Genomic DNA, 10,742 nt, shown 5'->3' with positions numbered 1-10,742 from the left:
ATCCGGCCCACAGGTGGCCACATCATCTCTTTCCTTCTCCACCTGGCTAACAACTCAAGAGGTGTGTATGTGTGCATTTGACCTTGAGTCCCTGCACTGGCATCTACAAAACATGCTTCCATTAGCTGTCCTAAAGGCAAATACATAGTCCCTGGCTCTGACTTTGTCTTGGGCCTCCCCTGCCCTCCAATTTAAATGGTAAGAAAGTATGTAAAGTATATGGTCATAAGAGACCTCAGGTGATCATTCACAATGAACATCAGATTCAGCAAGGTGCGTGGAACCAATAAATTGAATACATAATGCATCAAATGGCTCACAAAAAGCAAAAGGTGGCAAATTCAAACTTTTTTAAATTCACAGAAAAAATGAAGAGGATCCAGATGTTAAACAAAAAATATTTCATTATTTATTTGCAGTATAAACATGTCTTGTTGTGTTGGTTTCCATATACTATACAATACATAGGGTCAATTTATATCCTTCATAAATCAGAAAAATGAACTGCCCGGTTACCAAGCCGTTTTATACACATATATAGATTGCATCTTTAAAAAATGTATACAGCACATATAAAACAGCTATTTGACATGTATTTGAAGCTGTAACACAATGTAAATGCATTGTCAAAAAATCCCTGAAAAATTCCTCAGTGAGGTAAGATAAACATTTTTTGTCATTCACGTATTGTTCTCTTTCCTTGCTCTCTTTCTTTCTCTCTCTCTCTCGCACTCCTCTCACGCTCAACATCACACTCTCTTACCATGATGTAGCTACAAGAAATTTCACAGAAAACCTCGTTCCTGTGTTCTGGCAATATACAAATAAAGAAAAACATTAATAGTTTCTCTTTTTCATTGTTACAGACACTCAAACATTCCTCCACGAGAAGCAGCGTGAAATCAAAGATTGACTTTTTTAAATTAAAAAAGCTCTGTACTGAAATACATTTCAATCCAAGGGTGCGAGTAAAGTATTTCTTCTCAACGTTTTCTTATTGTGACGGGGTGCAGTCTTAACACCTACCATTTCCCATGTGGGATACAGTCACTATTTTTGATGCTATATTTAGGAGATGACTCTTTGCATATCTGCTCAAAATACATATTCATGTATGTGTGTGTGTATATGTATATTTTTGTATTTGTATATATATATATATATATATATATATATATATATATATATATATATATATATATATAAAGGCCACAGGAATAGCATAGAGCACACAATGGAGTAAAACTCAATTAAACTGATGGCATTGTCTTATAGGACAGAACAAAAATGTCTGTTAAGCGTACAGCTAAGTCTACATGTTGTGTAGCTACCCAGTTCTTGGGCACATGAATGTGATGCCAAGCCCTGTACTTTGAACAACCCAGGTGAAGACACCTCAGTGTCAAAGCAATTTACCATGTATTTCTTGGAATTCTAGTACAAAAGGAGAGGAATTTAAAAACTCGAGGCCATTATTATTAAAAAAAAAAAAAACACTGCAAAAGTAAAAGTTTTTTGATATATTGCAGAGAGTAACAAATACAACCTCGACTGACCCGTTAAAGACCATTAGTCACTCATTATTACTACAAGTTGTTTTTTTCTCTTATGAACAAACCTTTTCAACAATGTGTTTTTTTTTCTGAAGATACAAAGAGTATTGAACAGTCAGCATTAGAGAGAATTAAAAAGGTTATGTAAGGCCTGCTTAAAGCAACCCTGCCAACTCCCAACACTGACCATTTGCATGTTTCTGTCTTCAGAAACCCCTCTTGCTACACACTCTATGCTGCCCTGTCCAGCAGACATCTGTGTTCAGCAGAACAGCAGCAGCTAAAGCAGTTAAAAAAACAGTTCCTAGCATTCAGTTTCCATCTGCCATGAGTCAATTCTCCTAACCTGTTTATGCCCCAATACTAGAGAGCATAGCAAGCTCATACACAACAAATAATAAATTTGCTTTTTATTTTAATTCCTATAATTAATTGTTGTATACTGTAATTGTAATAATCATTGTAATAAAGGCCTGAGGGTGATCCAACCCTGCACAAAACAAACACTCTCTCTTAAGGAAGTGGGGCTTGTTGTTGCTGTGACAGAAAAGGTCCCATCTTTTGTATGCGGCAAAGGAACAATAAGCTTTAAGTAAGTGCATCCCCCCTCCACCAGTTCAGACCCATGCACCAGGCCAGCTGCATGGGCACGTCACAGCCTAGGACTGGCTGCCCCTCTGAATGTCTCTTTATCTCTGTGTGGAGTACCAGTTTTAAGTGCCAAGAAGTGAAAGGCTTCACCACTGTGCAAAATGCATTAGGTCATTACCAACATAGAAAAAAAAGATAAAACCAACAAAGATAAAAAAAGAGAAAAGAAAAAAAAACAATTGATTACAAATTTCAATTCTGTCTGTTGGTCTGTTGTCTTCTTCAAAATACAATCTAGAATTCACTCAGACCATACTGTCTTTGAATTATTTATATTTGGGACAAAAGAGCTTTTTTATTTCATATGTGTATATGTGAAGTGAAAATGTATACAAATATACAAATGTGTATGACACATACTACTGTAAGTATATGTACCAACACATTATATATGCATGTGCACGTTTGTGTTTGCTTTGTTGAAAAAAACAAATCAGACCCTACATTCAGTAGAGTGAGATCACCTTATCTGAAGAAAGAAAAGCATAAATCCCAGACACTACATTGGCACCATTCATGTCAGGAGGTTGAGGGCACCCTCCCAACAATAGACGACAATAAGTTTAGCACTGCAGTTCCGTTCCCCTTTCTTTGTATGAAGCTCTGTGTGGTACTCAGTCTCTCGCTTCTTTTTTTCTTTTTTGATTTAAGAACAAAAAGAACAGTCTATTCCAAAAGGCAAAAAGCTGCATCTCAAATCACAGAGGTGGCAGCAAGACAGGGCTTCAAGAGGGGTCAGTGATCCCTTCCAACAAGAGCTACTCAGAGCAACAGTCCCAAGGTCCCTTTGCCACAGTCCCTCTCCTTTTCCTCTTCATACTCCTATCAGCTTTGCACCTTTCATTTGAACTCTTTAGCATTTTAACATTTTAGCTGTTAGCTCAAAACGCTTCCCATGTGGGTAATGGGAAAGAATAAACATTCAGATGAGTGGCTGCTGGTGCCACCTGGCCACGTCATCGTCTTCTGTCTTCTGGTGACCCGATAGGGCATCTCATGTGGACTCCAGAGTGTCGAGCTGGAACACGTTGTGATTAGTGGGTGTGGTGAAGAAGAGCTGGTCATTGGGGGAGCGGTTGTCACAGGGGCTGTTCAGCCCCAGTGTCCTCTCAAAGTCAAGGAGCTGCCCCATGAAGTTGAAGTTTGGTGAGATATTGGACTTTTTGCGCTTGACAAAGTCATAGGCGTCGTTAAGTGACAAGTTGAGCTTCTGCATTAGGTAGGCCACAGTGACAGTCACCGATCGGCTAATACCTGCCAGGCAGTGCACCAGGATGCCACACTTTTTGGAACGAGCTTCATCTATAAGAACAGAAAGAGAGGAAGAAGCAGGTTAACATCTTGAGAGAGAATTAAGTAAATGCAGCGCTGTGAATAGTGGAAGTCTGGCAAAGGACAAAGCTGAAAGACAAAGGACAAAGCTAAAAGCACACACACACTACACTGGGGGTAATAAATATAATAATAAAAGAAAGTGAAACTGCTGTAATTGAAGCAGGAAACACAGACCTAGACTTAAATCGAAAATGAAATCTTGCATCTGAAAGGGAATGAATTCTGAGCAGGGCAGCACTGTGTGCTAAAGGACAGAGGCAGACATAATTTGAAGTGGAGGGTTAATCGCCTTGTGCTGTCCCTGGGCTCAATTCTGAAGGAAGTCTGAATGTCAGATATGAATGAATGAATTTCTAAGAAGTGAAAAGGTAGTGAAGCCACAACTACATTGACAAATGTCCCCCTCTGGTAAACTATGTTCTTAACACTGTGTGCTAGAACACCAGACATTATGTATTACTGTCTAGTTAAATGCTGCTTCATTCAGCAGCATTGTAACATGGCGTACTAGTGAGACATTAGCAATAAGCATACCAAACACTCACTCTTTCTTTCCTTCTAGTACATGGATGGACACAACACATTTCAGCTAAAATGAAGCCGACTACCTAAAAATCAATGGCTGGGGACAGTGGGAACATTCATTACACAACTCCTAACAACTCAGTTTCTCACAATCTATTTATTTTACTGCACAATCACTCTGTTTAACTACTGGGCTTGGGACTGCAGAGTACATCTAGACATGTTCAGCACATCACTATGCATAATCCATATGGGAAGCAGTAATTACTGTCTAGTGGAATAACAATAACACCTACATTTCTAGTATCTGTAGTGGTATACTAGTATTTACCTTCATTAGACACTATGTTCTTGTCATACAGCTGATCAGAAAAAGTGGCAAAAAGTAAAAGTGAAATTAAGGAGGAAAACATACAACTCAAAGCCACAGAACAGGATGTTATGACACATTCTGGCACACACTGCATTTCCTCCCCTTGTTCAAGAATTTGTTTTGGAAGCAGGTCAGACTTCACTGTGACCAGAGGAAATAATGTGTGGTGCTGGTAGCTGAAACAGGTCTCCATTTCCTGTTGTTTGCTCTGCATAAGTAAATACACCATGTCTTCTAATTCAAAATTCTGAATGCTGAAAACAACAACAAATGCCACTTGGGGTGCATGACACATTTACTATTACATTTTAAACTGGTATAGATTCGGATATGTGCATAAGCTTTTTAAATATCCACAACTTTGCTTCATATGGTAAGAACAGGGAAATTAAACTTAAAAAAATATTTTCTTCACATGGTCACATCCTAACATTTCCACCCATTCACATTCTACTACCACACAAACTGAAAGCCCAAAGTCTGATACTGATTCGATCTTTTTAGAAGTCATTATTTCTCCTCAACAGTACCACTTTGTCTAAAACACAGTGCTCCAGACATACTGGATGCTTTCCCAAGTATGTAAATTGAAAACAACTATTCTAGAAACAGAATATAAGGTTTAATAGTAAAACACATTGTTTTTGATAAATGCAAACCATTCTTGTCAAACAACTAAAAATAGTCTATGAGCAGATTTAGAAACCTGAAACAAGGCAGAGAGCACAGACGCCAACATGTGCTGAGCACTTCCCCAAAACCTTAGTTTTCTCAAAATGGCTTCCCCATTCAACAGCTATGTGAACAAGAAGAAACAGGCCATTGAATGTAAACTACTTCCAGGTGCACTAAAGTGGTTGTAGACCTGCTCTAGAGTGAAAAACAGATTAATTGGCCTTTTGTTTGATGAGCGAGCATGCCCGGATAAAAAGGCCTGTCATTTACTTGTTGTTGATGTTGATCCCTCTGTTGTTGATCTCTCTAATCTCATAATAGTAGATGATTCATTAACTTTGTAATTCAAATATGAACATCAGTATCATAGGTTGAGGAAACTGCAATAGCACCTTTTAACCCACAGAAGCCACAGGCTGCAAGGGTGACTCTTCCTGAAAATCACCACACTGTATCTGTCACGCTTAAGCGCCCCTCAAAACCTGGAGAGGAGACAAGGAGACCCTAGAACCATTCCTGTGTCTGATTTTCTTTTGCCACTTTAGTGAGGCATTGTATGCTGAAATATTTCTCATTCCAACAATTACTGGAACAGAAGAAGTGCATCACCACTTCATCAAAAAAGTTGCAGTCCTTTGATAAAAATAAAAAAGACTTTCCTTAAACATGTGGGAAGCTTTGTGAGTAATCTGAAACATGTTGGAGGTTCTTTTCACACTCTGAACAAATGTGTGAAGTGAACAAGAGTTTTCTAGCATTGTGCTAATGGCCATTAACCGATCCATGCAGCATATTATTTTATAAAAGATGACTAATATCCCTCTCACCCTGTATTAACACTTATTAATTTCTCTAAAGCTAATAGAACATCACTACATTACCACACGTAATCTTTCCCAGTTCCTTCAAATTGTCTGAACCTCTGAGCAGTTGACAGATGACTGTCTCTTCCTGAGATAATTCAGTTGGGTAATCTGCTGCTGAGCACTAGTCAATCAATAACTCAGCTTCCTGTGTGCTATTCATTCAGCTTGCAGATGGCTATCTGTCCTCACAGTTCAGTGAGTGCTGCATATTCAGATAAGGCTATTACACAACCTGTTATATGGTAATAATAAACTGTGCCAACATAATTTACATTAGTGGGCTTAATTCCTGAAAATACTTGTAAATTGCAATTACATGTGTAGATTGATTGACACAGTTGCATGAAGAAGTCAACAAGCATTTCTTTGCTATATTACTATAGATGGCAAATTACCCTTTCCTTAATGGGAAAAATAATGAATGAGCCACAAAAAAAACAGATAATCAGCTTGCATTACTGACACTCAGACTACAAGTGGATTCACCATGAGGTAATCTCTCAATGCCAGACACCACCACACATATGCACCTCTCAAACATTCCACTCCAAACCAAAGGCCTGAAACATCAACCACTGAATGTTAAGGTAATAATGTACTAGAGAGAATGGATGTAAAGAAATGCATGAGGCTGACTACTTACCGATAAAAGAAATAGCTTCAGGGAAAAACTGTGACAGGTTTTGGCTCCAATGATCCGAAATGGGGATTTGTTTGTACTTGAATTCTCCATCATGTTCAAACATGTTGGGCAGGTTGGGCGTTACGTTCAGGATGTACTTAATGTTGTACTTGCCCAGCACGTCCAAATTGGTGGAATCCTTGGCACAGCCTAGGTAAAGGTATGGGAGGATCTGGACTGGAAAGGCTGGTTGGTTGTTGGGTAAAGGGCTGCCTTCAGATTCTGTGGCACTGCCAGGTTCACGGTCAGACTCCCCATCAGAGCAATCAGAGCTGATTCTCAAGCCCCCCAGGCCCAGAACGGAGGCAGGGGGTGAACTACTAGGGCAGGAGCAGTCTAGGTTAGTTTCGCAGTGTTCGGGGTATTCTGTCTGAAACTTGTTGAATCCCCCTGTGAAAAATATCCAAACAATCGCAATAAGATGCTGGCTTGTGATCCAAGAGAAATTCATACAACTTGTTATTTATGATTCATTAAAACAAATATAAAACCATCATGAAATGCCTTACATTCCAAAGCAAGAAGCGAGTAAATAAACAAATAGCCAAATAAACAAACACGTCAAATGTTAGGCTATGTTAAGTAGCCTAGGCCTAGTTTTCAAAATTTAGTGGTAGCCTATTCAAGTTCAGATTGTCATTAAATAAAATGCTTAACCTTTTATGAATGGCAGCTAAGTTAACCTACACAACTTGGGGGAGACTTCAGTATCCTATAGGCCTTGACATTTAAACAGAATCGTATGGTGTTTCGAGCTGGTATTTCTCAAGAAATAAAAAGAAACAAAAATCTGTTTAAGTTTTACTTGCACCCACGGCGGGTAGGTTATAGGCTACTAAGCGGTTCTTCCTGTTCATTCATGAAATAGCCTACTTGCCTTGTCCTGAAGGAAGACAACATGGCGGACCCATTTTAGCTATTAATTGAAAACATGTTTCTTTTCTTATTATTATTCCACAGTGTTGTCTCTGATCACCGCCTTTTACTTATTTCTATATATTCCAAATTGTTACAAAGTAGCCTAAGTTAATTTAGGGCTAGGCCTATTTCATTAAATCTAGAAAATTACACCGTGCCAATTTGATTTCACGCGTGTCTGAGTAAACATTACAACCAAACAATATTTTGCCAACAAATACCAAGTAGGCCTAAAGGCTATATCGAATAAACCTTTCAAACCATTTCAATTTCTTATATTTAAATAGCTTATTCGTCAGGGTGACATAGCGGCAACAACAACCAACCAACAAGACAAGTAGCCTTAACGTTCCCTGAAGTTACAGTAGTTTTAGTGTAATAGCACACAATGTTGCAACGGTAGGCTGCTCGGCTAAAATGTAGCCTCACAGGAATTACAACTTTTAGGCACGTTTAAGAGTCTATTGCAGGTGACCATTAACACTTAGCCAATGCCCAAAACAAATCCATGCCAAAACTAAGGCAACTGTTAAGGAAATATATGATCATACAAATAATTGTCTTCGTAGGCTAAGTTAGCCTACATAAACACCCGTATAAAAACACCTCCTGTTTTACAGTAGGTTACGAGTTCATAATGCTGGTTAATGCTGGCTAGTGTGCATGTCTACATTGTCTACCTTAACACGGGCATGGTGCGCGTCAGTGTGGGTCATCTTACCCTCAAGATAGTAAGCCTTGCACCCGTCATCTCGCAGTTTTTGCAGGAGAAGTCCCAAAACCGAGGTCGCTGCTCCGTTCTCTTGCCAATCCGAAGTGGCCTCATCATATAACACCACCGTATCCGTCTTGCAGCGTTTGACAAACTTCTCTTTATCCTCGTTGTTGGGGATGATGGATCGGATGGGTAAATTCCCCTTTTTCAGCCTCCGCAGCATAAGACCAGGAATCGCTAAATTTATTGCAGATTCGATGTGTGATGATTCGAAGAGCTCGTGCGATCGGCAATCCAACAGGAGCAACGAGCTCACTCCGGATTCCAGTTCATCTTGCAGCCATTCCACACTTTTGCTCGACATCATAATAGGCACGTCCCGGGAGCTGCTCCAAAGATTATTTTTCATTAGGGAAATATAAAGAGGCTGTTATACTTAAGTGAAATGAGGGGGGAATTTTCGCCACGAAGAAATAGAACTTCCCCTTATGAACAGAGCCACATGCGCGGCAAGATAGTCCCGTTTCAACCAAAAAAGTAGGCTATGGTTGCGAAGAGGTCAAGCGATTTTCAGTACACATTAGGACTATTTGTCGTTAGTCCTCCTCAATTAGAAAAGAAACCGTAGTATTACGTAGACGTCCATGAGATAGCTGATGTATCCTACTGTATGGAGGCCAGTGATTCTAGTTTAAAGAAATCGCGAATTCAGATGGATAGTGTAGTTCATTATTTAACATGTTCAATGGTCCTACTGCCTCAATCTCGTTTGTCATTTCCAGCGAGCCGCCTGACAGTCAGTAATAAAGGGCTTTTGCTGAAGAGTGGTGTCACTGTGGGAGGAGTCGACGACAGTGTAAGCTTTTAAAGACGCAGACGACTATTCTGTTTGGTAGCCTCCTCTTTAAAGGGTTTGTAAGAAATGCAAAACATCTCATTCATACAACAGATTTTGAAGACCTTTGAGCATTACTGCGTCTTTCTACTACATAGGGCCTGATAATAAAATGTAGGAGGCATTGATTAACATGCATGAAAAATCTTTTGAGCACAGTTCAGGTGTTTCCTTCTCCCCAAACCTGTTTGTTGTGATACATAGCGATGGCATAAAAGACATTTCCTTTCAACCATTTTCATTCTTCAATCTTTCCATTTTTGTTCTTGACCTGGCTTTTTATTAACAGACAGGCCATAGGCCATTGTACTTGTTCCATTATGTAAAAAGACATACAAAGATTTGTGTTAGTAAAGCCACACAAAGATCAGTGTTGTGGTTTAAGTGTACTTCTTTAAAGTTCAAGATGATTAACTGAGTTAATGAGTAAATGCAAAATGTGATGGATAAGATGGTAGAAACCGAAAGATCTAAAATGTGTAAGTTCACTTTAAATGTAACTCTGCTCATCTGCGCAACTGCCTCAGCAACATAACAGCTATGATTGTGAATGAAACGTCCTCGGGAAGAAGTATGCAGCAAAAAATAAGTCCTGGCCTGGCCTGCCAAACAGGCCTATCATGGAGAAAACAAAATTGGAACACATAAACATGAGTAAATTCAAACAATTTACCTGTAGGCTTTCAGGTTAAGCCAGGCCAGGACATAAATGAAGAAGGACTTAATTTGGAAGCCTAACATTTGTAGCCTACAGAAATAGAGAATAGGCCTAGCCTACTAGGGTACCTTATCAAAAAGGATATAGGATATACTGATTCATATTAAGTCAGGGGATCTAAACTTGCATCAGAAAACAATTATGGCAAGGAAATTGCACTACTTGGTACATTCTACTTAATGTACAGTGGCCAACACACTCTCTCGGCCATAGCTCGACCTTGCCAAATTGGCCTTATCGAATCAATTCTACACGTTTTTGATTGGTCTATGTTCCCACACATTCTGAAAATATCTATGATGGTAAGAAGGGGAATAATAATTGATCCCACAAGTGCTCTATTTGAGCAAGCACTTTCTCAGATCTCAGGTCAACTGTCAGACTCGGTTGAAGTTTAAGGTTACTGGATCATTTTAATAATAATAATAAACATAATGGATGACATTGCTCCATTAAATTTCAAGACATTCACTGACAATCAGAACGAAATCCAGTGTAAAATCATAAAAAGAGAGTGTAGGAAGACTGAAGGAAAATGGGGCTAATACTAACTTCAAATCCACTAAGAAATCCAACAAGAGAAGCTCCACACATATAACTCTGAAGGCGCTGTGGTATATGTGTTCCCATTGGTTAACATCAAGTGCTTCATACCTCATTGTACTCTGGACCTGGTGATTAGTGAGGACTACTTTCTTGCAGTGTGCTGGCCTGCGAAAAAAAAAAACCCTGAAAAGGGTGGTTGGAGATTGGTGACTTTGGTTAACATCTCATAACGTGTTGAATTCACAAGTATAGTTATCAATTGGCTAAAATTATACCTACGAGAAAGGAGC

At 39.1% G+C, this 10,742-nt stretch overlaps 1 protein-coding gene across 1 annotated transcript; it reads right to left on the bottom strand.

Moving 5' to 3' along the window:
- Positions 1-386: 386 nt before the first annotated feature.
- Positions 387-9,100, bottom strand: dusp7 (dual specificity phosphatase 7). Its single transcript, XM_076269082.1, has 3 exons — positions 8,300-9,100; positions 6,622-7,050; positions 387-3,506 (listed from the first exon to the last, which is right to left on the bottom strand). The coding sequence occupies exons 1-3, from the start codon at positions 8,700-8,702 to the stop codon at positions 3,199-3,201; spliced, it is 1,140 nt and encodes a 379-aa protein (XP_076125197.1). The 5' UTR covers positions 8,703-9,100; the 3' UTR covers positions 387-3,198.
- Positions 9,101-10,742: the final 1,642 nt, after the last annotated feature.

This window comes from Alosa pseudoharengus, unplaced genomic scaffold (genome assembly GCF_046254945.1).
Source record: "Alosa pseudoharengus isolate Yale_2024_CS ecotype anadromous, Long Island Sound unplaced genomic scaffold, YU_APseudo_1.1 YU_APseudo_1.1_scf_5, whole genome shotgun sequence".
NCBI classification, from domain to species: Eukaryota; Metazoa; Chordata; class Actinopteri; order Clupeiformes; family Clupeidae; genus Alosa; species Alosa pseudoharengus.
Note: the sequence above shows the minus strand (reverse complement) of the source record. Positions and strands in the feature narration are given on the sequence as shown.

Bases quoted from the DNA above. Each gene is read 5' to 3' on its own strand.
- dusp7 (XM_076269082.1), bottom strand. From the start codon at position 8,702: ATGAAAAATAATCTTTGGAGCAGCTCCCGGGACGTGCCTATTATGATG. The intron at 7,051-8,299 runs GTAAGATGACCC...TATTTTTCACAG, and splicing joins CAAGGCTTACTATCTTGAGG to GGGGATTCAACAAGTTTCAG. The intron at 3,507-6,621 runs GTAAGTAGTCAG...CTGTTCTTATAG, and splicing joins TGAAGCTATTTCTTTTATCG to ATGAAGCTCGTTCCAAAAAG.